This window comes from Colius striatus, chromosome 4 (assembly GCF_028858725.1).
Source record: "Colius striatus isolate bColStr4 chromosome 4, bColStr4.1.hap1, whole genome shotgun sequence".
Lineage (NCBI taxonomy): Eukaryota > Metazoa > Chordata > Aves > Coliiformes > Coliidae > Colius > Colius striatus.
Window position 1 is genome coordinate 41,558,172 of NC_084762.1, and position 27,507 is coordinate 41,585,678.

A 27,507-nucleotide genomic window follows, 5' to 3' on the forward strand; every position below is an offset into this window, starting at 1 on the left:
ATCTCAGTATTTGTGTTTCATATCCCCATGAACACATACAGATCACAATAGAGATAACTACCTGTACTGTTTTCCACCAAACAAAGAATTAAAATCTCCATCATTGCAACCCTTCTCAATTAGACATGACTTGGATACTGCAGTCTGCAGACATCAGACTACGCTTCCCATTTCAAAATCTAATTTACTTTTAGCAGGACAAGGCAGACTGATCATTTGTTGTGAAACAAAGGGAAATGCTAGAACAAATGAACTGTGTCCTGCTAGAAGCAGACATGTTGTTTCAATTCCTCGGAGTCCAAATTTTGCAGGTCACGTGGAGTGGCAAGCTGCTGACAAGGCCCAAGCCTGTAATGTTTAAAATCCTACTCTTCATTCCATTTTTCCTACCATGGCTTGTGCTGTTAAACACACCCTTGGCCTCCAAGTAATGTAAAAAGAACAGCCACCTCCATTACCTCAATCAGTAAGTCTTTATAGATGACGAAAATAAAAGCAGTAAGTAAGCCTATGGAAAGCTGACACAGACTATGCTACCTGTGAGGAAACATGCAGTAACACTGGAGTGTATTCCTTGGGGAAGGGGGAGATATGCTCAACATGCATCACCAAACTTGGGCTAAAAATCCGAATGTATATCAAGAAAGCTGTTAACATGTTTGGCTTAAATGCTTTTAGCATGTGTTTTGACCAAGTTGGTGGACTGTGGTTTGTGATGTCTAAAATCAGACTCTCGCATGCCTTGGGCCTCGTGGATCTTTGCCCCAGCCACTTCCCAGTTTCTCTGTGCTGTACAGACTAAATTGCCCACATATCAGCATAAGGAAGCCTACCTACAAGTCAGCAGAGGAAAATTAAGAAAACCAAAGGGCCACGGAAATACACATTTTGTTTAACTTTGTAGATGTGAGACATCTTACGGAGTTCAGCAGCAACATTTAAAAGACCGAACTAACAGCCTACACACTGGTGCCAGATAAAAGCAAGAAGAGAGTAACACCAGATTTGGGAGATTTAAACTCCTCTAACACAATGAGATAGCATCTGCTATAGTCACGAGATCCAGGGAGCAGGTCACCCACAAAAAATATCCTTCTACACCACTGCTCATGCAACTTAACTAAACTAAACAATAAGCTCCAACGAGACATTCTGGATTTGGCTCCTGGCACGATCATAAATGAAAAATGCTTCAGTAGCTGGGAAATATAGGCTACCACTAATGTACCACATACTGCTTAAATAAACCAAAGAAGAACTTCCATATGAAAATTTATTTACTTAGACATCATTTGGGAGCAGTCTATATATTACTGTACAATGAGATTAATATTGCTTCCACCATTGGAGGATAGAAGGTTTGAATATGGTATGAGAAAGGAATTATTTGAAGAAACAGCAGAGAGGAAGGCATGCCCACAGTAGTGCCAATGTGCTCTAGGTAAACACAAGGCCTGTCCCAGTGAGGCACAGGCCACCCTGCTCGGACATAGACCAGCACACACTTGCACATGGCTCCTTTCAACAGTTTCTTCCCCATTCAAGAACTGTGCAGGAAGGCACAGAAGGCAAGAAGATGCAAGAACAGAACTGATGTGTAACACTTACTGGAAGGAAATTCCTGCTTTAAAATTCCTCAAGTTTTTGAGTTTCTTTTAAATGCTCATTTGCTTCTAACTGAGCTGCATTACTGTCCTGTCACTAATTAGAGGCCAATGACTGTGTGTACTCTTGTGTTGGAAAGCAGCCTTGTCAGCTGAGTGATTTCAAGTGCATATACTCTGGTGTACTCTGGTAGGGATCCCCATTAAAATCATTGAGCAAAAGCATGCACAAATTCCTTAATTCAACATGTCATCCCTCTAAGCCCCGGGGAGCTCACTTCCACAAGTATTCTAGAAACATTTTTTCAAGGCTGGAATAAGCCAACATGACCAACTGCCACGTCCATAATAATACTCTTTCCCATTACCAATTAGCACTGATTTCTATGATCTAGCAACCTGTTTAATAGCCAGAACATGATAAATATCACTAAGTCCTCATTTTTCTAAAATACTGTTTATGGTTGTATTATTTTTCCATCTGGTTTTGATACTTTTTCTGTTTCACCCTAAGGACTCTGTACCACTGGGCTTTGGGTTTTTACTTACAACAGAACAGAAATCCCTTTATTTACTAGCACTTGTTGTACAGTCCCTATTGCAATAAAAAAGTACAGTCACTATCAACATCCCCAAGTGCAACAAATATCAAACCACTCTCTCTACCACAAGGTAGGCAACAAGTTAAACACTTCCAAATGCTCATAGCAATAAATCAAGTATTTCCTCTACAAACTGCTCATGTGCAAAGTTGTTACAGAAAGATCAAATATAGTTATTAAAAGACTTGGTAAGATTGTTTACCTACTTATTCCTCTTCAGTCAGCACTGAGGAGGTGTGAAGTAGTAAGACTACTGGACACTGTATTTTAGAGAGAGTCATAGAAAATGAACAAACATAATTGATTTAAGGAAACATAATTGATGTGAAGGAACTTGGGGTTTGTTTGTTCTATAAACTCTACCAGAAGGTAACTGACAGATGGGTGGTAACAGTCCTCAGGTCTGTAAAAGGTCTAATTTTTGAAGCAAACAATTTTTCTCCATGTCCACTAAAAAGTAGAGAAATACCACCACTTTGACATGCGTAACTTTCCCAATGCACATCAACCGAAGTTCCCATGCAAACAGCAGGAAACCTGCTGCTGAAGGTTTTTTGCAGACACATTTTGTCGTGTTTGGTCCAGGTAAATTTTATCCCACTAGAGGCAAGGGAGCTCGCCAGCTCACCAGCACCACTGCTTTTCAAGAATGCCTGGCTTCATGTTTGACCTACTGCAACCCCTGAAGGGAAGGATATGGCTTGTGTGGAGAGCAGGAAGTCTGTAGATCCCAGATCAAGCAAGTAACAACTTTTACAGTCCAAAGGCCTTTTGAGAATAAGGCCAGCACGTGGTGCCAACCTGCTGCTCTGAGTACTGCACAACTACCACAGGGATAGAGTCAAAGGACACTAAAGTCATGGCATAGGACAACAAAGTCCTTTCCTCCATCTGCTTCCATGGTGGTTCTAACAGCTCCTTGCGGGCAAACAGTTGTGCTGGCTTGGTTTAAGGGAAGAGCTCTACAGTATCCCAGTCAAAAAAAATTCCTCTATTTGAACTTTGAACATGCTCAAATAATAACGCATATCTTTCCGTCGACTCAAAAGCCAAGGTTAGCCTAAGTTCATGGGCAAATAAATGTGACATTTTGATCTGGACCCATCACCAAAGCCCACAGCTGGACCTAGGGCTTTGGAAAGAGTTCCACTTCAAGAAGCAATTAAAAACAAATATTAAATGAAATAACAGAGAAGCGTAAGTAGGCCATTATTATTTCAAAACCTCTGAAATCACCACAGAGGTACTAAAGTACAAGATTTAAAAACATTTACAGTACAACATTTAGACAAATGTTCAATTGTAGGTTAGACGGCAGAGGTTGAAAGCCATATATCCAACACCTGACTTTATCTTCCATTATGAATCCACTCCAGTGATTCCATCCTGCTTAATGGTATCTGTTACAAAAATTACAGATATGTGCCACTTATTAATTCCTACTACTAATAACAACATAACTAACACAGATATCCCTACACCATAGTCACAATCAGAGGTGAAACAGAGTGATGAGAGACATCAGTATGAAAGTGGTAAGTAAGGTAGTAGCCCTTCTATTGTACTTGTAGACCAGAAGCATTATTGGAAAATTTCTTCCCCATCCAGAAATCTGAATTGTGGTTTAAAAATAAATCATTGCAGCACAAAAACAAAATCAAGCTTTGATTTCAGTGCACATCACCAAAGGCAAAGCACTGAGAGCAATTCCAGTGATAAACTCTGTCACTCCATGAGAGATATTTATACATCAAAGAATATCAATTAAACCTATTTTAAAGATACATCTACAAAAGCCCAATGATGTACTCAATATTACTGATCTCACCACTAATAAAATGATAACCAGAAAGATTACAACTTTCATAACAGTCTTAACAGCATATAAAGACTGTCACATAGACAAAGCATACAATATTTTTAGAACCCTGGAAAACAAATTATATCATCATTTATATATTACACTTTCTTTCTCAGAAACCACATATGATCCATAACCTCAGGGTCCACAGTACAAACTCCCTTTGTGTTACTACAACCTTCCAGGTTTAGAAACGTAGAGAAAGTGTGTTACAAGTCACTGGTGGTTCAGAGAAAAACAATATTTACTTTCACTGTCTTATTCCCCCCTAAATACCATACTGCAGATCAAGTTTCTGAATAGACTGATTTCTGAGGTAAACAGACATATCCACATACATACATACACAGATGCACACAAAGAGCCGGTACTTACAGCTAAAGATGCCTGGAGGTGGATGCTCTGTTACAAGCAGACAGTTCTCTTCATCACTGTTATCCCCACAATCATTCTGTTGGTTACAAATCAATGAACCAAGATACAAGCATTTACCACTGGCGCAGGTGAATTTGCACTCTGAAAAGCAAAAAAGAAACCAAAACAAAAATTAGTGAGGAAATTGATGCTTACCTTCTTCACTGTTAGAATGGCTGACATTAAAGGACATATTTTTCATGTAGATGCTATCATGGTGGATGGGTTTTTGGCACTGCAACAAATAATATAGTATTTGTAGGATTGCACATAGAAATATGTAACTGACACATTCCAGATCATCAGAATGAATCCACTAGTAAACTGGATTTGCCATTTTATGAAATTCAGCTTCTTCCTAAAAAAGAAACGATTTTTTTGGTGGTTTGTGTTGATTACAGTTCACTTTGGAGAAAGATGTGTTCTCATTCATATGTGTATGGCACCTTGCACATTTGGGGCAAGACGGCACTATGAATAAAAAGAATAGTTGTTCCACATTTCAAAAAAAACAAGTGCTGAACAATGTAAAAAAGCATCAGCTGTAACGCAACAGTATAGCTTGCAACCAAGAAAAATCCTGTCCAGACATAGACAATTATTCCTTAACTACCTTCCCAAAGCCAATTTGCCAGTCTCCCAACTAATTAAAATCAACCACCCGGTGTCTGCACCTTGAATTCCCACATGCTAGTTTGCTTTACAAAGTCAGTAAACTTTTAAAACATCTATAAAGTATCTGAATCTTATACACAGGCATGCTGTATTTTTTACATTTTGTTAATTAAAAAAAAGCGAATGGTTTCCCCTAAATTTGCTTCCATCATGAGAACAATTCCAACCAGACCAAGTATTTAAACAAAAAGTTTGTTACTTCAAGTTCCTTCTTACTTCTCTCTTTCTCTGCAAAAGCATGCAGGCTGGCTTAATAATCTTTGACCAATCTCTAGCTCTTCCCCCAAAAATGTCAAGGAGATACTCCTTCAACTCCCAGTCAAAGCTGACAACAACAGAAGAGCTATGCAGTTACCCCTTCAGAAAGGGTATTACCTCCATCCTCAGCCTTTTGTTTACGGGTAGATAAAATAAGTAGTAACCAAGGGTAGCTTTTTTATGGGAATTATGGTCCAGTGCCTTGTCATCTTGGATGATTTTTCTTTAACTTGTAGAGGCCAGTCAGACAGGGCTCCACTCTGACTGACTTGTCTTCTGTTTGAAGTTCTAATATCTCAGTATTTAAGGTATTATATACTAAGGATGTTTCCCATGGTTGATAATTAAAATTCCATTGTCCTTCTGCTAAACAATTCATTTAAATGTCACTTCCAGAAACAAAGCTTTATAATCAGTATTTGAGATGTGATTAAGAAATATTCATTTTAAATGCATGCAATTATAAAAAGCTTTCTCACTAGGCTTGTTCCAAAGTTAAATACACTACACATATAGAACAGACATAACTAGACAAATTATAATTTAACAATTAAACTTCCAGCACATTGGCAAATTCTGGCAATTGGCATTCACAAGCAGAGATAAAGTAGACAGAATAAGAAATATAAGTAGTTTATTAAAGTAGTGCCATTACCTGAACCCTAGGCTTCCCTAAGGCAGCAGTGGGGTTGGATGATTTCTCTTCCTCCCCCAGCAAAGAGATCACACTTGTTCCTCTTCAACAGAATCAACGAGCACTTGGGCTTTGAACAAAAACAGCAGGATCTCTAATTCTAAAAAAGCCCCTAAAACAGTTACTGAGGTGTGACATTTACCTACCCTGTACCTGATGTGTAATATATGCATGGTAATAGCAAAACAGAGGAAAAATAAATTGGGAAAGGGAACAAAATATTTTTTCTTAGCAAATTTGCTTTGTAGATAAAAGTAATTTGTGGACTCCACTTGGTCAAATTGCACTTAAAAATCACAGAATATTCTACTAAATATGGTCCTCAAAAGCTTTTTGGGGGTCCTGGTGGACAGCAGGATGAGCATGAGCCAGCAATGTGCCCTCGTGGCCAAAAAAGGTTCTCCTCCCCTCTACTCTGCCCTTGTGAGACCACATCTGGAATACTGTGTCCAGTTCTGGGCCCCTCAGTTCAAGAAGGACAGGGAGCTGCTGGAGAAAGTTCAGTGCAGGGCCACCAAGATGATGAAGGGAGTGGAGCATCTCCTTTATGATGAAAGGCTGAGGGAGCTAAGGCTCTTTTGCTTGGAGGAGACTGACAAGTGACGTCATTAAAGTTTAAAAATATGTATAGGACAAGGGGTAATAAGTACAAGTTGGAACATAAAAGGTTCCAAAGAAACACAAGGAAGAATTTCTTCACTATTAGAGTAATGGAGCACTGGAACAGGCTGCCCAGATGGGCTGTAGAGTCTCTTCTGGAGACATTCAAAACCCACCTGGATGAGTTTCTGTGTGACCTACTCTAGGCAGTCCTGATCTGGTAGAGGGATTGGACTAGATGATCTTTTCAGGTCCTTTCCAACCCTTAAGATTCTGTGATTTTTCAGTCCAGTCCTGTAGTACTAGAACTATTCAAATTGAGTAATAAAATGCTGTGTACAAACAAATTATTTTTCCCTGTTCCTTTGTCACTCTGTCTTTCTCTGGTACAACTAAGAACTGAAGAAGCATTTAAGGGCTTAGGTTTTCTGTTTCAAGTATAGAGTACAAAAAATTCATAACCAAACAGAGTATGCCTTTGAAACCCAAAGAACTGAGAAGGCAATTCAGTTATTTCTGGAAAGGAGACTTAAAAAGATTGGTCTCAATATTAACAATTGACAATTACAATACTTTAGGACTCAATTCTGCAAATTCATGAAGTACAAAACTGGAACAAGAGAACAAAGCTGCCATGGAAGATGAGAACAGTTGGATCTTAAATGAAGAATAGAACACAGGGAAAAATTAGAGTGGTAAAGGATATACTACTACTATTTGAAAGACAACTATGAAACACCATATTCCTTAAAGTTAAAACATTTGTCATGTTATTTTGGCAACAGTACTTAATTCTTTCCTGTCTTTGTGTTCAGTAAAGCTTTCCACTCTTCCCTCATGGCTGATATAAAATGTTCAAACAAGATGCTAACTTAAAAACAACTAAAGCTAAGAATTTTGGGGTCTTTTTTGTGACCAGGCTATACAGTCTTCAGACAAAAGACCAAATGAAGCATTGAATTTTTAGTAGCTATATTAAAGTCTTAAAGTTCTGGGTTTTAATTAACATTACCATAAGAGAGCTAACCAGAGGAAAGAATTTGTGCTTTAGGAGATTCTTCTTTTTCCTAGATAATGGAACACATTGAAATTTGGATTCAGATACAGACTCAATAAATTTTTCTAGTAAAATTTTATGGCTACTTCCTCCTTCCCTTAGATACATGAACATTGTCATTGTCAAGAAGCACAAAAAAAGAGAATAATCAGGCCTCTTGTCTCTAGTTGATGTGCTCACATTGACTGGAGGGTTGCTCACAATATCTCAGGAATTCTGTGTTGATTTCAAAATGGAACATGCCTTCAAAAGCTGCTTACCGTGTGATGTCCTGACAAATATATTTGCCAAGAAAGCAATAATCTTGTACTGGGCTTGGTTGGGACAAAGTTAACTTTCTTCATAACAGCCCCTATGAGGCGTTTTGGATTTGTGACCCAAATAGTGTTGATGGCACACCAATGTTTTGGCTATTGCTGAACAGTGCTTGCACAGCACTGAGGCTTCCTCTTTTTCTCACTCTGCTAGTCCCAGGGAGTATCCTGGAGGTGGGTAAGAGGCTGGGATGGGGACATGGTGAGGACAGCTGACCACAACTGACCAAAAGGATCCTTCAAGCCATTTAACATCATGCTCAACAATAAAACAACACAAGGGAGGTGGAAGTGGCAAATGACTTCCTTTACATGACTTTTTTCCCCTCTTTCCTCCCCTGATTAATTTGCTGTTACTCTTCTTACTCTCTCCCTTGTCCTGTGGAGGTGCTTTGCTGCTGGCCAGGATCAACCCACAACACATGCATTTGCAAAAGTAACTTCTAAATCTGACAAAACTTACTGTCTAATGGAGGATACAAAGTGCAAAAACTTCGCCTGCATAATCTCGTTCTTTTGAAGTCTGAAGAGAATACCCAAAGGAAAAATGCATTGTAGGAATGTAACAAAATAATTAAACAGATTACTCAATGAAAATACAGATATTTCTCAAAACAGAACATATTTTGCATCAGGTATTTACAACTTGTAAACAAAGACTCAGAATTTTGAAGCAGTCTACACGGTAAATGCATATAAACAGTGTGAGCTTTTACCAAAACCAGAAGAGAATCTTTCCCTGTAAAGCAAGGTGGATCAGTCAGGTTGATGGACAAAGAAGAAAGCAAATATTAGACTACCATCAAACTGAAAGTTAGTAAACAAACTTGCAGAGGTCTGTACCAAAATAGAAAAAGTCACCTCAAAACACTTTTAACAGGGAAATTCAGACCAGACCAATGTGTCTACTGACACAATGGAGAGGTCTTTTCAGTACAAAGTCTTGTACTTGGCCTGTCTAGACAAGGAGAGAGGGAAAATCTCTCATTCTGAAAACAAGCCAGTATGATCTTTTTTTCATGAATAACACTTCAAAGTTAGGCAGTTTTCGTTTTCAAGTGGCAATTAGTGAAATATCAGTAGGTTGGTCAGCAAGGCTCTGACAAGAGCTAAACCTGAAGCAAGATGACAGCTACTGGAGGTTAAAAAAAACAGCCCTTCTTACAATTGTGTCTTACTGTGTTAGTAATTATGTCTTCAGTGTATTTTAAAAATTTATCTTGATGATATACTGATTCTTCAACATAAAGTTTTAATGTGTACATGCATACTTTCAGGTAAAACTAGACTACCTTAAATAAAAAAGGAATACTTAGGATACTGAATGAACATTTTCTATTATTATAAACTGTATGCAAGTAGTATAAATAAGCATATTGCTCACATGTTCAAGGTACAGGCTTCTATGTGTAAACTCTCTACAACAAATCCTCATCAATATATGACTGCATTTCAAAGTTGAATGTTACATTTCAGCTGAACAGCAAAAGATGGATTTGCCTCATGATACAAAAACCTTTGCTCAATTTTTTTTATTGTGAAATGCAAGATCTGCTGTATTGCACAGACTTATTTTACACTTTCTGTGCCTACCCACAAGATGATTTTATCCTTGCGTTCAACTTAATTCTTTTAGACTTCATTCACACTTGACTTCATCCATATGAACAGCATTCCCATTGTTTTGTCATCCCACTTACTGTAGGGCATTTTTAATTATAGCTAAGTGCTGTTTGTGTTTGTAATGTAAGTCCAACCACAGGCCAAGAAAAAAAAAGTGACAAAGTGTCATATTGAAAAAATATGGTGGTTTAGGCCACTGTTATGATGCATGTCACAGCTACTTATTTAACAGGTCTGAGACGATTATCTGACCCAGGGCGAGATTTCTATTCATTCAAATGAAAAATAAAAAGCTATACACATAGCCAGAGACCTCAAATGTGGCTAAACTGTAGTAACAGAGTTCAAAAGCACAAAACAAAATCCTAAGTGATGTCTGAGACTTAACCCGAGTGTAGAGGCGCTCTCCCAAAATCCAGTAAACTGGCAGCAGTCTGGGCAGCACCGCCAGCAGAGGGTGATCAAATACCCTACTGGTCTCCTGTAATTAGAAGGTGAAAATCTCCTTGCCTAGGGATGGATCTACATCTCTAAAATAAAGGCCTAATTTCTAATTTCTTACATAAAGACTCAATTTTAAGTCTGTCATCATACTTCATACCTCTGTTCATATTGCAACATGTAACAGCCTGAAAGAAAATGTGTTCAAACATCATCACCTGTTACAAGGATAGTAAGAGGCAGAAGTAGTAAATTGGAAAGGGTGGGAGGAAGCATGCTTCACTAGAGATTACAGAAATATAAATCACCAATACTAGAGTCAGTACAATAAAACCCTGTTCAACCTCTGATAAACATCTGTCTGTGTATTATTTTTAATATTGTAGATTGTAGCTTTGTAATGGGAAGTAAGTCATAAATACGAGGCAGTGTACACCAGAAACATGTTTATTTGGGAAAAAGCTTGGTTAATAAGGAAGATGGCAGGCTGCCATGCGATCTAATAAACCTCCATTGGTGCAGGGAAGGGAGGGATAAATAGGTCTTTACAAAACAAAAAAACACTTCATAAAAAGAATGCCAAGCAGAATACCAGCAAAAAATGAAAGCGGATCAGCTTATGCAGAGTAAGAAGCAGAGCTGTAAGCCACAGTCAAAGGCCTTTCCTTACTGCTCACAGCCTCATGCAGGGTAGGGAACTCTATTCTCAAAGCCAAGCAACATGGAGACTCAGAGATCTCCTCTGCCTAGAGGAGATTACAGCCTTAAAAACAGGCTGATTGAAAGAAGATTGTTACTGGTTCAAAGCCAGTCTCATTTGCTGAGCTCCTACCCTCCTGCAGTCCCTCATGCTTGCTGGCTTATCCAGCAATTATCTTTTCATTTTCTTCTTAAAGGAAAGCCTGAAGCTATGCCCTTTAACTAGTTACTATTTATGCCAGTAGCTAAAGGAAGAAAATACAGTATTCTTACACACAGGTAGGGAAATCTGCTGTTCAGTTCACGAGTTCAGGTCCTTAGCTCACCTTAATTAACAACCTGGACAAAATTTCACTAGATGTCATGAGGACAACTGAAAGACCTCCTTTATTTTGAGACTTGTTAGTGAGATTAGTTTTCATCTGTGATCTTTCTTCCCCATATATACCTGTCTCCAGTGTGAAAAGAAACAGAAAGTTTTCCTGGAGTCCATTGGGGCATTTTGAAAAGAGTTTTCATCATCACTGGAAATTTTTTTGCATCTACACTAGATCTAGGAGACTGGCTGTTAAACACCTTCCTGCTCACACGGCAAGACTCCACTGTCTGGCAGGGGGGATCAGTAGCTCTTCTGAGCATGGTCTCTTTGAGAACAAGCTGACAACAGTTTCCATCCCAGCACCCATCTCAAGAGCACAAGCCTTTTCCAGGTGATCTCAAAGACCATCAGCCCCACCCAAATAGCCAGTTTTGACACCACAGGGAAAGGCAAATAAAGGAAAGCTTGTTTTACTGCCATCTTCATGGATGGTCTTTCCTATTACCAATTGCTTTTCCATAAAACAGCAGGGCAGTATCAGAGTATAGGTTTGTTTTTCTGTCCTACCCATTTGTTTATCCTGACCTGGCAATAATCTGCCTGTTTATGCCTACATAGCATCAAAACAACAGAACTTCTCAACAACCCTCAAGAACAGCATGCCTTGTTCCACACTTGTGTAGAGCCACATTTACACCCCCATCAAAGCCACCTGACACCTTCTCTGTCTGCAAAGCTACTGCAGAAACATCCTCCTGGCACCATGTGCCACATGTTCTCCAGCTCACGGACTTCTGTCAGTGCCACCGAGTCACAGTCTTTGACCCATTAGGTGCCTGGGTCAGAGCCCACATAAAGAGGGCCATGGCAGATGTGTGCAGCTGCCAAGGTGTTGGAGCAACAACACCTTTGTTCCAGCTCCTTTGCTCCAGCTCCTTGGCTCCAGCTCCTAAGAAAGAACAACATACAATGGATGGGTTTCCATGAGTCATGAGAGGCCTCGTGCTTCTCCCAGCTCAGTGCATGGCAAAGCAGGGTTCAGTATGGTATGCCAGGCCCACTCCTGGCCCATCACCTCACCTCAGGCAGGTGACTAGCCTAGGGCTGGAGCTGCCCTGTGTCCCCACTGCCCTGCCCCTGGTTGAGACAGTGGAATGGGCTATGGCTGCCAGGCCCTGTCCTGATGGACCCCAGAGGAGCCCCTGCCTTCCCCTGCCATTTCTACACATACTGTCAGTTTTCCAAATCAAGTACGGTGAAGGTGCACTGGTGACTGAGCTGACGACATTCTGGTTTTCAATTGTGAAATTACATGAGGAGATGATAAAAAATACTTTCAATATGTACCTTATAATTTTTCCTAAGCGCTACGTCATTATCACGGGCAAATGCAGTTTAAAAGTAAGGGGTATGTACAAACGAAATTTTCTTAACATCTAGTTATCTTTAATCATAATTCAAAGAAGTCCTGAATTATGGTAAATATTTTTAAATTATCATAGTTGGTTTTCATCTTAAGAGATCTTTAATAATCACAAGGACTGTCACCAGGTTTTTAGAGTGCTGCATACATAGGGGAATATGAAATAAAAAACCATGTTACTGTGGCAGCTTCTTGTTTTTTCTTTAGAATATTGTTTTCATAGCAAATATCAAGACCACACCCTTTTACGGGGTAACATCACAACCTTTGAATCCAGAGAGATATAGACTAAACCATGTCACTTCACAGGTGCATTGCTACGGTTTGATTGCAGTCTTAAAAATGGGCTCAGATGAGGGCACAGCAGATACTCCAACACCTGAGGGCTATCTAGGGGTTGCGGGAAATAGGATGACTGGTGGGAAAAAGTGTTGTGTTTATGTTGTCTGTTACTAAATCAGGTAAGATTACTTAAAATCATGACCACTATAAGGAACATTTTTCAGTTAGGTCTCCTAGGACGTACTGGAATACAGATAAATAGCATTCTTATCTGCAATTGTGTAATGTTGCTGAAGCAAGGATGGGTCTGAGAATACACCCAAGAACTTGACTTTCCATACAGGTAATGTACAATGTGGGAAGTATACCATGTTTGAGATGGCTGTTCAGAAGATGTGAATTTAATACTGATTACAGCATTTTTTTCACACGTTCCTATATGTGCTGTGCAAAGAAATGAATGTATTTACTATGTGTCAAGATGCAGGACAGTTAGGAGCTTCCACTGTAACATGAATTCCAGATTTTAATGGACACAAGAGTTCTCTTTTCATTTCTTAAATGCATTTGAATTGTACAGTACACCCTAATGAGACCAGTGGCAAGGTTATTATCCTCCATAACATGTTCTTCAGTCCACATCAGCAGAAAGTTGCATGTTCCTGTAGTGAATATCTTGTCACTGTTAGTTTCGTACTTTAAAAGTAACTACCCTTTAGGAAAAGTCTGGTTGCCTAAAAAGTGTTTAACTCAGGTCACAGTGCCTGAGTGTTCACTTTAAAAAACTTAGAGCAAAATAATACATAAGACTACAGTCAAACAAATTGCTCTTAATGGCTTGCATCATACAGCATAGACAATGGTTTTTACAAACTAGTACTGTCTTGCATCCATTGTTATTTAATTCTTCAGTCCTTACTTTGGTATCTAAAAAATGAGTCACACATTTTATTCACCTTAAAAACACAGCCTTCTGGGTAGAGTACTAAGGCTAAATCTTTTTAAAAATAACCAATACAGTGTCTTTCCTATTAAAAATCCCTCTTTTCTACCCTTTGCCTTCTTCTCCAATCCATTTCCATGACCATTCCCCATCATGTACTGCATTGCAAATGTATACAGACTCCCACCTATGTGCACTTCAATATAGTGGAGCCTGTAGTCATTCAGCATGCCTAACATTTTCTGCTCCGAATGCCTTGGAGAATCTCTCCCGTGTTTGCTACACATGCTGCAGGTCTGTGATGCTGAGTGGGAAGAACACCCTCAGGCTACAGAAGTGCCTTTTCTTTGTCCCAGAAAATTCTTTTCTGCTCCTACGGAAATAAAAACTGGGTTTTAAAAATTGCAGTTATCTTTCTGTGGTCTGCATCAGAGAGTCTCTGAAAATGCTCCAAAATAACTAAAAGGCGCAGACACTGTGACGCTCCAGCAGTACCACTGCTGGAGCAACAGTCAAACCATACTGGGACAGCAGATTAACTATGGTGTGGAAAAGAGGTGAGCTCTGCTTCCCCAGACTCTCACATAAGGTTTCTGTTTCACTTCCAGATATCTGTGCTGCCAAGTACAGCCACTACTGCAAACACCAGATGCTCTTCTTTTGTCCATGAGTGTTCCCAGCATTCAGTGCACAGGACAGACAGACAAGAAGGAAGAAATCTGAATGTACAGCAAAGAGTAAAGTCAGTATATTATAGGTTCAGAGTGCCTCATTTAGCAAACTAAGCAGCATAGTTTCAATAAAGATTCATTCACACTACAATTATGCAATTTTGTTTTCGCATCAGCAACATATTTGACCATATAGCAACTATTTAACCAAGACTATTTAATAATTTCCATGGCCAAAGTACTTACAAAATAGACTGTGCAGAAAACACTGATGCAAGCATCCCAAAAAAATCTATACTATATAAATCTTTCTGTCATTGAAACGGTATCATTAAAAAAGTAACAGTGCATTTTGGACAGTGCATTCCTGGTTGTGAACATAAACATACAATGAACACAATGCTGCACAGCACTGAGTCCATCCATGCATCAGGCAGTATCTCGGGAAACTTTATGACACTGAAAACCAAAGCAAATGGCTTTTCTTCCTCAAAGCACATTCAACTTTGAGATACACTCTGTGCTTAAGTGGAAAAGTACTTAATAAAAAGGCTCAAGCCTGACCCAATGCAGAATTTGCATAGGAATAGAGCCTCTAGTTCACAAGTTCAGGACAGGACTACATTGCATCTGAGAACCAATCTAAACAAGCTGGAGCGTGTGTCCCTGCAACCAAACTTTTGGGCTGACACTGCTGCCCAAAGGGGGAGCACAGGCTTCCTTCACCATCTGCTGCAGTTCCCATCCATGTATCGCCACTTCTCTGGAAGCATACAAGAAACTAAGGAGGCTTTCAGCAGGCCCCCACAATCAAGTGGTCCTCATGACCTGAGACAGTGGAGTGAGCAGAGAAGAGACTAGAGCAGGGCACCAGGAGGAGAAGGATCGTGCCAGGATGCCCAGGTGTGATGGCAAGGGCTTGTCTTCACAGTTGACATCTGCATACCTGGCCTGGGTGGAGTCACACAGCCTGGCACTGTGCTGGCACACCTGGCCTTGAGAAGTTAACTATCACTACCTCTTCACAGAATCTGTTCCAGTGCTCCGTCAGCCTTATAGTGAAGAAATTTTTCCTCATGTTACTTGGAACCCCTTATGTTCCAGCTTGTACCCATTGCTTCTTGTCCTATCATTGGACATCATCGAGAATAGCCTGGCTCTATCCTCCTGACATCCACCCTTTATGTATTTGGAAACATTAATAAGATCACCCCTCAGTCTCCTCTTCTCCAGGCTAAAGAGCCCCAGCTCCCTCATTCTTTCATCATAAGGGAGATGCTCCACTCCCTTTATCATCTTGGTGGCCCTGCGCCGAACTCTCTCCAGCAGCTCCCTGTCCTTGAACTGAGGGGCCCAGAACTTGACACAATATTCCAGATGTGGTGTCATGAGGGCAGAGTAGAGGGAGAGGAGAACCTGTCTCAATCTACTCACCACAGCCTTGCTAATACACCCCAAGATGCCATTGCCCTTCTTGGCCACGAGGGCACATTGCTGGCTCATGCTCATCCTGCTGTCCACCAGCACCCCAGGTTCCTTTCCCCTACACTACTCTCTAACAGTTCATTCCCCAGCCTGTACTGGTACATGGAGTTACTCTTTCCCAGATGCAACACTCTACACTTGCCCTTGCTGAATTTCATTAGATCTCTCTGTCCATTTCTCCAGCCTGTCCAGGTCTCGTTGAATGGCAGCACAGCCTTCTGGTGTGTCAGCCACTCCTCCAAGTTTAGTATGGACAGAAAACTTGTTGACAGCGCCCTCTCTTCCCTCATCAAGGTTATTAATTGAACAGTACCTGTCCTAACATCAACCCCTGAGGGACTCCACTAGATAGATACAGGCCTCCAACTAGACCCTGCCCCACTGATCACAACTCTCTTCCTTCTTTCCTTTAACCAGTTAACAATCCACCTCACTATCTGACCACGCAGCCCACAAAGTGATTCTTGGGCCCCTTTATCCTTTAATACCCTGTTCCATGATGTCCCCTAACAGTTGCCTGAAAAGGCCAGAGTTGATACTGCTAAAGTCCAGGGTTGTGGTCTTGCTTGGTGTTCTGTTTATACTGCACAAGATCCTGAACTGCATCATCTTATGATCACTGCAGCCAAGGCTGCCCTCAACCTTCACCACTTCAACCATACCCTGCTTGGTTGTAGTGCTGCTCTCCTAGTTGACACATCCACCATTTGCATCAAGAAGTTATTGTCGATGCACTGAAGGAACCTCCTGGACTGCAAGTGGATAGACACATAGGTCTTCCAGCAGATGTCTGGGTAGTTGAAATCCCCCATGAGAACCAGGGCCTGTGATTTTGAGGCTGCTCCCAGCTGCCTGTAGGAGGCCTCATCAACTTCCCCAACCTGATCAGGTGGCCTGTAATAGACACATACAACAGCGTCACACACGCTGGCCTGCCCCTTAATTCTAACCCACAAACTCTCAATTTGCTCCTCATCCTCACCTGGACAGGATTCAGTACATTCCAGTTGCTCTCACATAAAGAGCAACTCCACCACCCTACCTTGTTGGCCTGTCTTTCCTAAAAAGGACATAGCCATCCATGAACACATTCCAGTCATGTGAGCTGTCCCACCATGTCTTTGCAATTGCCACCAGACCATAACCCCTTGCCTATACACAGACCTGCAACTCCTCCTGTTTATTCCCCAGGCTGTGTGCATTGGTGTACAGGCATCTCAAGAAGGAAGATGATCATGTGGGATTTACCCCTCACATTGGCTTCCTAAATGAGCAAGGTCTAAGTTTACACTGGAGGTCTGGTGCTTGCTGTACCAGAACACCTGAGGAATGCCCACCTGCCATGCATATTTACATGTGTTACCTGGGCTTGGGGGACCACTGATGGACAAAGCTGACTTTACTGACAAAATGTGCATCAAGTTTTGAGAGCCTAGTTACAATTTGATCTCCGAACTGCCTCCCAAAATCCTGACACATTACCTCAAGCTTACAATCCTTCTGGGACACTATTTCTGTCTGTGGTTTATCTTAATATGTTAGACTGGAAACTACTGTGGTTGACATGAAGATCAGCCATCCCAGCCTCAAGATAACATCTATCAGAGAGGCGGGTTAGGTGGCTGATAGCAATAAGCCTTTTAGCCATCTATTTTTAATCTTCTATTGTATATGTGTCAGAAGTCCTACAGAATGTTTTGGGTGGGAACAAGAGTTGGGCTAGGACAAATCTCCAGTTACAGCTCAAGATACCAGTGTATCAATGACAAATTAAAGCATGTTAAAAATTACAACAGTGATGTACTGAACACAGAGAACCCCCAAAACCATATCAGACATGAAAGAGAATAACCAGCTAGACCACTGGAAACTCAAGAGCAGCTAATTGTGCTTTAACTGTGGATGAGGTAGCTCATCACGCTGTACTAGCTTATTATTACTAATGTGTTCAGAGATGGTGAAAATTTCCTGTGTTTTTATAAGCCAACATAATTAAACTGAGGTCAGTTTCAGAGCAATGGTCTCTCCTCAGAAGACTTCAAATAGGGAGCTTATGATAAGCAAAAAAGTCAGCTAATACACCATGCTGCTAACTGTCAAATAAAAACAAAGGAACAAAATAATTGCTGGAGCTTCCTAGAATTGCATCACATCCTGATAATTTATAGTCCTTCAGATTAAAAAAATATCTGAGACATTAAGAAATCCCATCTAAACAGATTCATTTTCCTTGTCATCAGGAAATATGTCTTTAAAACACAAAACCTGTTACCACTGAATGTTATACTATCACACAAAAAACACTTCTCCAGAGAGGTGGTAATTCCAAAATCCAGGCTGCAGATTAAAAACATTTAATGATTTGCAGACACTGCATTCAGGCAGATGAATATTAAAAGAATTATTATCATCCTTAGGAAAGAAAGAAGTTCAACAGCTACCAAGATAAAGTAATGAGCAATCTAGCACACAAATATTTGGGGATCAGATCCAAGTGTGAGTAAAACACTACACTAGTGTAACGCAGGGCTGATTTCTTCTTTGCCCAATTAAGCTCTCAACTATGTACTGATACATAACAAAGGCTTTACATTAAATGAACACTCTGAACATGTCAATACATTTCATTAGGTTTGTGCATTAAACCTGTTGTTTGTAGGGTCTGAGCTGATGTGGCTTCCAGTGTGGAAACACGGCCTGCTTTTTGCAATCTTAAAGTGTTCACCTGGAGTACTTCATCAAGAGCTTTCAAAAACCCTTTGAGCTCTGTGTTATAGTGAATAAAGAACAAACTAGCTAGAGAAGTTGCAATTAATAACAGTGGAGGAAATAATATTGAAATACATCTTTTTATGCTTCTGCAGTAACTCTGTATTTGAGTTGACAGCAAATTATTTATGTGCTCTACTACTTAAGAGACTGAAGCAGCAATGGCAGGATAATACACTCTAATAAAAGGTTGTTTGAAAGTGTAGGAAGCCTCTTTCATTTCAGATCAGGGTTACATGAAGAGTAATAAAAATTTCCTTAAAAGATCTTTGTGTAAGGGTTTTTGAGGAGGTTACTCATTTTAAACAATACACACTCTTAACACTTACTGGTACATGGTATACAGTCATAAAAGACTTCAAAATGGAATTAACCAGTTAAAAGAAGTATGTTTGTATTTAAATAGACATGCATGTAGGAAAGTAATAACTTGCAGTCTTCAGAACATATTGCACTTGCTAAATGCACAGCTTAAATGGTAGCACATTCAAGAGAGAATACATTTTTGGTTTAGACATTTTCTAGATTTCCAAACGTGATCTCACACACTCAGTTCTGGTTTTGTCAGAGCTTAAAATACGGAATGAAAAAAATCTTATTCTGCAGGCACACATTAAACCTGACATTAATATAAGAAAAATTATATTATCTCATGGCTAAAACATCAACACTCACATGGTATGTTATAGCAAAGTATCTGCTTACTGTTCTTGAAAAGTAAAGCTGTGGCAGAGCTGCTATTGTTAAGACTAGATTTTGTTCTGTTCCTCAGCCTTACTTCTCAGGACACTAAATCATCATTTTTTAATCTTCATAGTGATTTCTAGGGAATAAACTTCTAGGATGCTGTTCTTTCCAACACTTAAATTACAAACTTTGGGCATACATTTAAAATGCCAGGTATTAGAGAGACACTCACAAATGAATAACTGAAGAAAATAATTAGTTCTATTTCTGATTTACAAACACTACATTAGGGTTCTTCACAGAATCACTATTGTGCAGCTTTGTAGAATGTAAGTACATCAGATAAAACTCGGGTAAAAAAAAAAATTCTATTTGATGGGAGGAATTCACACACTCTACAAAACCAGCCTTAAAATGATAAGCATCAAAAAAAAAGGGCAATGGATATGGAAGGTGAAGCAGCTTTCTAATAAAACCCTGACGTTCAGTGGGTCTGTCTCATTATCGGCGTTTTGGGGGCTAATCACATGACTTTAATGATAACTCTGCTTCACTGAATTCAACTCCTAAACATGCATTTTAAATATCTTGCTTACTCTTTTCTTTGACACTAAAGGTAATCTATATAGATACAGATTGTGGAAAGATACTACACATATAGACAGACGCAGAAAGCCAAAAAAGGGATATTTTTAAAAGCGAGGAACGTTTGCCCCTTCTTATTTTTAAAAATATAAAGTATTTCATTCTCCCTCTCTGTCTTATCCCATGGAGAGAAAAAGTAAAGAAATATTATAAGTACCTACATGGTGAGAACTAAGCAACTGATATCAGTTGATATCAGGAGAGGACTACTCCTTAAACCACTTTAAAACTCTCTTGAACAGACCTTAAACTTTAATGGGGCTTCACATATTTATTTCACTTAAATTTTACTTAAATGCCGAGCAATCAGCAGCCTACATTTTTCCTTCTGCATAAAGATTTCTGCAAGCATCTTGTAAATTTTTCTCTGAAGCCACACATCAACAGCAAAACACAGAAAGCATAAGCTGATTAAGAATCGTATCAGTCTTCTTTTAAAACAATGTCTTTCTTTACAATATATAGGCAAATATCTCACAAAGAATTAAAAACAAAAAAATCCAATCTTACCATATTCTTTCCTTACAAAGTCCACTTTTGATACATTCCATTATATAAAGATACATATACTGTTCTATGAATAGATCTAACAGCGAACTCAAAACATAGGCAATGCAGGTCAAGGTTTAAAGCAAAGTCTGGCCTAAGATGTAGAACATGACCCTGAGAATCTTTCACAGAGAACTCAGTCTGTGAATTTTTTCCTACTCCTTAAATAAAAGGACAATGTATAGTTCAAAATCTCAGTTCAGAGCCATCAAAAAAGTATTGGCTTATTTTACATGGAAATTCCCATGGGTCAACAGGAAACACATTTTTTATTTTAAACACAGCATAATCTGATGTTGAATCAATAGATCAACAATAATGTACAATGCGCATTAGGCAAGGCAGGGTGAAAAAGCACAGTCCAAGCACACATGAAATAATCCAGCCAGACTGTACTACAATTTCCAGCTTCCGTTTTAATACTTAACATCTGCATACATATTCAGCAGGCCAAACAAGAAGACTGTCCTCAATGATTTTTATATAATGTTCAGGAGAAAAGAGATTTGCTGTGTATACTGGTCATTGTAAGAGGAAGCAGCCTGCAGTACTGCCCTATTACACTTGCAAAGTACACAAGACTTAAGTCTTGTACACAGATGCTCTCCCAACCTGAAGCAATGTGAAGGCAATGCCTAAGGTTGTATAACAAAAGGTCCAAGAAGAAAAACTATTATGTTGTCCTACGTAATGATTCTAGAAAATTTTCTTTCTGAAAAGTTGGACAAGATCTTGAAACTAAAAGATTATAATTGTTTTCATAGCTGTACTTCTGCCCTGGTCTGTACAATGCTGCACAAGCTATTTGGCTTTTCTCAGCATATCTAGAGCTGGGATAATAATAACAACCACAATAATGCTATTGCTGCCAATGTGAAATGATTCAGGAATGTAAAACTTGTGATGACTGTAAGAAGTAAAGTACTAGCAAACTAAATAACATTACCATGCATCTCAGTGTTGAGGAGAATCTCCACTGATTAATAATTTTAATAATTTTCTAGTTCCATTAGTTTTTTTAACTCTCATCACCTACATTTCTGTTCTCTGTACAGATTTTCTTAATGGAAACTGACCAGGGTTTCAATTTTGCCACCCAGACAATTATTAAGATACAATGCTTGTTTAAGTGGCCCTGCTCTGGCAGGGGGGGGTTGAACTTTTGAGGTCCCCTCCAGCCCTTGAGATTCTGTGATTCTCTAATTCTCTGATGTGTTTGCTCGTTTTCATTTTGTCCAAATATTTATCCCTATCAAAGTAAAACTAAACATTTCCATATTTCATTCTGCATGAAAAGTCACTTTTTTTTGCTCAGATGTGGTTCCAACCACTTTTCAACAATCTACGCAGGGTCATTACATCAGTATAACTCACACTGCTGCAGTGGCTAGTGGAGCTTTACCTTGTTTATCTTTCATTTCTTGAGACAGATACAGCACCTCAAGAAGAAACCCCGAGCAATATTCTCTTAGAAAACTAATCCACATTCTCCCTATATCCTTTACTTCACTCAGGATCTAATCTCTGTACTCAGTGAAGTCAGTAATAAAGCTAATGTTCAGTACAAGTCTGCAAAGATCAGGATTTCAATAAGGAAGAATGATTATAGATTTCTTGCACCAATATACAATCATGTCTTTGTTCCCAATGACGTCTCCCACAACTATTTCAAATTAAAGTAGCCAGATAAATGAAAATGCTTAATCTTTTAATGAAGGAAAAGAGTACTAGCAGGGTATGCAAGGCATCATAAGGATGGAAAGCTGCCATAAGCTCTCTCTACAACAGTATATGTCACGGCCTATGTCAACTGTCCATGACTGTATTACCTCTCCACGCTGTAGGCCATGAACCTGGGCCCATCCAAGACAGCTATCATTTCATGATGGCTCTGGGATACTTCAGAATTGAATAAAAATAATTTAAAATTGCACTGTTAAATTAGTAATTTATGAGAAAGGTATGAAGGTCTGACAAAAGTTTGCTCTGAGACTTCTGCAGCCATCATGACGAACATGCAAAGCCCCCAGCATCCTGAGAAAGGTTTTGAAGAGGAATAAAAATAAAAGGATGATTAGCAGACAACTGAATGTAGCTACAGATTGCCCTACTGTTTATTGTTCTATTCCCCAGTATGTCAGGGAAGGATAATTTTAAGAAGACTTACAAGCGAATAGAGACCAGTAACTCTTGGCTTAAATTCCTATTAAAACTTGAACAGCCATTTTCGTTCACTGTCAGTCACTAGCACCAATAGGTCACAGGCTCAAACTCATTTCCATTTGACATTGTATCTTTAGTCCTTAACACAGTGGTGATGTCTCTCAGTAGCCCAATTTCAATAGGATTGTAATAGGAATCATAAAAAGACTTTCATTAGAACATAGGACTACACCTGAAAACAGAGAGCATGCATTTCTGTGGCTGTGTGCCAGTCCTGTGTCAACCAACGCTCCCCAACTCCCAGGGAACAAGTGGCACTCAATGCTGAAGGAAGGGAGTCTCCTCTGCAGCAACAATCATTAATTGTGGAGATGTATTTGCAGCACATGATGGATCCAGGTGCCTCTCCCAGTTCCCTTATTCCAGAAAAATAAGGAGGATAATTAAGCATGTCTGGGATTTACTGAGCTGGCAGATTCAGTACTGAAGGAGAAGACCTTGTGCAGTAAGCAAAGTCCTGATGCATGCAACATTACCTGCAGGGGCAAAAGGAGACAGTCTTATTTGCGCACCAGCTTCCCCTCTGTCTTGTATCCAGTGATGTTCCTGCTTTCTCTTATCATGCAGAAAACACCCTTATGGCACACAAGTTTTCAGACTAAACTAGTGTTGATAAAGTCACTATTTTGCTGGCAATACCAATCAGCTTCGGAAAAGGAGTCTCCTATATACATTTTTCTTTCCTTTTTTACCATAGACAGTCAACAGACACTGGACTTCTAGGATTAAAACTAGTTTGAAAATACTCACAACTATTCTTTAAGGAATCACACAAATTATTACTAACCATAATGGAAAGGAAGAAGTCAGAAGATTTTGACCTGACCTGCTGAATTGCCATAGCTGCTTTTTGGATGCACTCATAGAAATAATGCATACTATATACAAATGTCATAGAGAAATTGGCTCCACTGCACTCAGTATGAAAATCAAACATTGTAATAATTGATGAAAGATCTATCATTGATATTAGCAACATTATTTGGCAATGTAATAAATCATTGGATGGAAAACTACACTGAAACCTAAACTTTTAAGTTTCTAAGAAGTCTGTAGAAGTTCTCAGCCTATTTGCACTTTGGACTTTGGACACATCTTCCTTATAGTTGATATTTCTAGGTTTTTCATAGATACTTCCTTCCTCATAAAATGTGAGATTTACCATGTGTTTGTCTTTAAACTCATTTCAGAAAATCTTCCAAGCTTCCAGGTTACTAGTTTAACATTAAAAGAAAAAAAGTTACTACAGGAACAAAACTCTGCTATTTTAGTGTTAAAACTTCCTTTTTTAGGAAAAGTTAACAGTTTTATGGAGCAGTAGGGGAAGAACAAGTAGTTGTAAAAAAAAAAAAAAACCCAACCAAAAAAACCCCAACCCCTTAAATGACATTTTTTGCAAGTTCTCCATGTATCCTTTATTAAAAAAACAAAAAGAGAGAGTAACATATGACATTAACACCCAGGAAATCCAAGATTTAAAAACCCCCAATTCATTCCTGCTCCTACCTGGTAATGAGAAATTTTCTGCCATATTCCTGTTCATCGCTTCACACACATTTGAATCACAAATATTGGCATACCTTCCTACCACCCAAGGGAAAGTGTTAAATGGCATAAGCAAAGGCCCTTCAGTCTGAAGCCAAAACACAAACTTTCTAATTAAAGATAACAAACATTAATTCTGATTTTGTAATAAGGTTCCTTGCACATAAACAGCAGTCTTTAAACAATCTTGTTATTCTTCACTACATGCTGTAACTCAAAACACACACACCACTTGCAGTAAGGATCTTCCAATAGCTTACTCCTTAGCATAGCTATTTCACTGAAATCACTACAGTCAACTCGGTCAAGTCTTGCCAGGACCACTGAAGCCAGCAGAAGCCACTCAGGCTGTTAGCTGGAGAAAGAGGGGACATCAGTTTCCAGTAAAGCTACCTGTTTGGCCGCTGCTCCCTGCTCCATGGGGAAGAGCCTGAAAGTCTAACAGGCAGGTTCCCAGGCTACTAACTGGACCATAATCCCCAAGTGGAGGTGGTGAGTCTTATCCAAAAGCTCTTCTCTTTTGGATCAGCCCTCAAAAAGAGGTGAGCCAAACAGCATACTCACAGCGCAGCTCTCTGTGTGTAGTGAATCCATCAAGTGCAGTGCCGCTAGTCCCTACAAGGTCTCCCTGACAAATTTACTGCTGGAGGATAGGCAAAGGTCTGAGAGGAGTGGTGGATCAGGAGGATGGAGGGACATTCAAAGTGACAGAAAACTACTAATGCGAAGGAAGTGACTTATGTGCTTTAAGAAAATTCCTCTAACAAGGATGCAAAGCTGTATGGTGTGCTCCTGCAGCCAAGGTGATTTGACTGAGAAGCATGAAACCCAGTTTTAAATAGATCATTTGAATCAGGTATGACAGGCCACAAAATAAATACTTTGGCTACAAATAAGGTCTGTAGTGAAGTGTCAGGGGATGGGAACAAGTTAAACTGAAAAGCAAATCACAGGCTCAACTGCTTCATTGAGTTTTTAGCCCAACTTAATTTGAGCTTAGGGAGAAGAGTCAGCCCTTCCGGCTATACCCAGAGTGAGACAATGTGAAGGGAGAACTCAGAACAAAGAGAAATGGCAGAGAGCAACTAACTCAGGCAGTTCAAAGACATTAAGGGTATGTGTCCTGAATGGCAAAGGCTGAAATTACAGAGTTGTGGTTTATTGCAGAGATGGCAGTTTAATCAAGGCAAGCTTTATAAAGAGACAAGTTATCTTGTAATTTATCAACAAATACAAGTGGCAATGTTTGTAGCATGCTGAGCTGACATTCGGGACCTTTTTGAAAGGCCCGAAGGAGTTCCAGTGCACACAGCTTGTCTGTTTTGCCCACCTGACTCAAATGGTCTAATAAAAGAAACTACCATCCTCTATAATTTCTGCCTTGTAAAAATTACAAATACAGACACATATAGCTCAACATGACGTATTTCACAGCAAATGGGAACAGTGTTCTGAGTAAAAAGAGTACCCATGAGATCTTCACAGATGCAATGTCTTCCAATGTCACTCCAAGTCATTATGGGGGAAGTGAAACTCGAAATATCAAACAAGAAAGTCTAGTAGAATAAAACTAAGGATAAACATTTCATTTGACACACTATGCAGCCGTGCACCTGCTAATATCAACACCTAAATTCTAAATAATATGCAATCTACTCTTTAAGACACCTACAACTGTAGGTCAGGAGCAGATGCAGAACTGTTTAGAAAGTAGTAATTCCAAATTTCAACTACATTGTCATAGGAAGTAAGGGAGATGCCCCACTCCATCATCTTGGTGGCCCTGTGCTGAACTCTCTCCAGCAGCTCCTTGTCCTTCTTGAACTGAGGGCCCAGAACTGGGCACAATACTCCAGATGCAGTCTCACGAGGGCACAGTAGAGGGAGAGGAGAACCTCTCTTGACCCACTGCATACATCCCTTCTAATACACCCCAGGATGCCATTGGACTTCTTGGCCATGAGGACACGTTGCTGGCTCATGCTCATCCTGCTGTCCACCAGCACCCCCAGGTCCCTGTCCCCTACACTACTCTCTAAGAGTTCATTCCCCAGCCTGTACTGCTACACGGGGTTATTCTTTCCCAGATGCAACACTCTACACTTGCCCTTGCTGAACTTCATTAGATTTCTCCTCGCTCAACTCTCCAGCCTGTCCAGGTCTCGTTGAATGGCAGCACAGCCTTCTGGTGTATCAGCCACTCCCCCCAGTTTAGTATCATCAGCAAACTTGCTGACAGTGCCCTCTGTTCCCTCATCAAGGTCATTAATGAAAAGATTGAACAGTACCAGTCCCACCACCAATCCCTGAGGCACTCCAGTAGATACAGGCCTCCAACTAGACCCTGCCCCATTGATCACAACTCTCTGCCTTCTTCCCTTCAACTAGTTAACAATCCACCTCACTACCTGATCATCCAGCACACATTTTCTCAGTTTTGCTGCAAGGACGCTGTGGGAGATGGTGTCAAATGCTGTACTGAAATGAAGACAAACCATATCCATTGCTCTATGATCAAGACTCGAAACACATGTTTCTAAATGAGCTGGGCACACTATTAAATTTTGTTTCTTCTGCTAGATGCATTTAGCAAAACTAAGTGTTCTTAACAGGAGACAAATTGTACCATTTATACAAAGACTACCACGTTCTTTGTTTAATTTCTAACTTCTAAAAGCATGCATGCTGCAGCAGAGTATACAAACATTCTACACATTATTCTTACAGTTTAAGTTGCACTTTCTAAACCTAGTAAGTCATAAGGCATTGACTATATTACATAATGTTAATCAATAAAATAATTTTTAAGGTTATCATTTTGGAATGCCTTTGTTAAATAATTTCTACTTTTATATCTCAAAGATTACTGCTTCATTCAATTTAATGAGTCATTATTACCACAGAGGTAAAAAGCACATGTGAGGTTAACAGCTACAGTTATTAGCTGTAACCTAATCAGCATTACACTGTATAATTGATCTATTTTCTTCAAGAGGAAATTTCAGAAAAAGAGAATTACTACTAGAGTCTCTCTTTAAAAAAAAAGTACAGAAAGCCTGGGGGCAAATGTGTGGGATAATAGCAAATAAAAGAGGAAGGAAAATGGGAATGCACCAGGAGTTTA

At 39.6% G+C, this 27,507-nt stretch overlaps 1 protein-coding gene across 2 annotated transcripts in view; it reads right to left on the reverse strand.

Moving 5' to 3' along the window:
• LDLRAD4 (low density lipoprotein receptor class A domain containing 4) overlaps window positions 1-27,507 on the reverse strand; it is a 246,397-nt gene that overhangs the window by 141,790 nt on the left and 77,100 nt on the right. For both annotated transcript variants that reach the window (XM_061996120.1, XM_061996118.1), the window contains exon 3: window positions 4,443-4,583. In XM_061996120.1, the coding sequence (XP_061852104.1) occupies window positions 4,443-4,583 (141 nt within the window). The remainder of the gene's footprint in view (window positions 1-4,442; window positions 4,584-27,507) is intronic.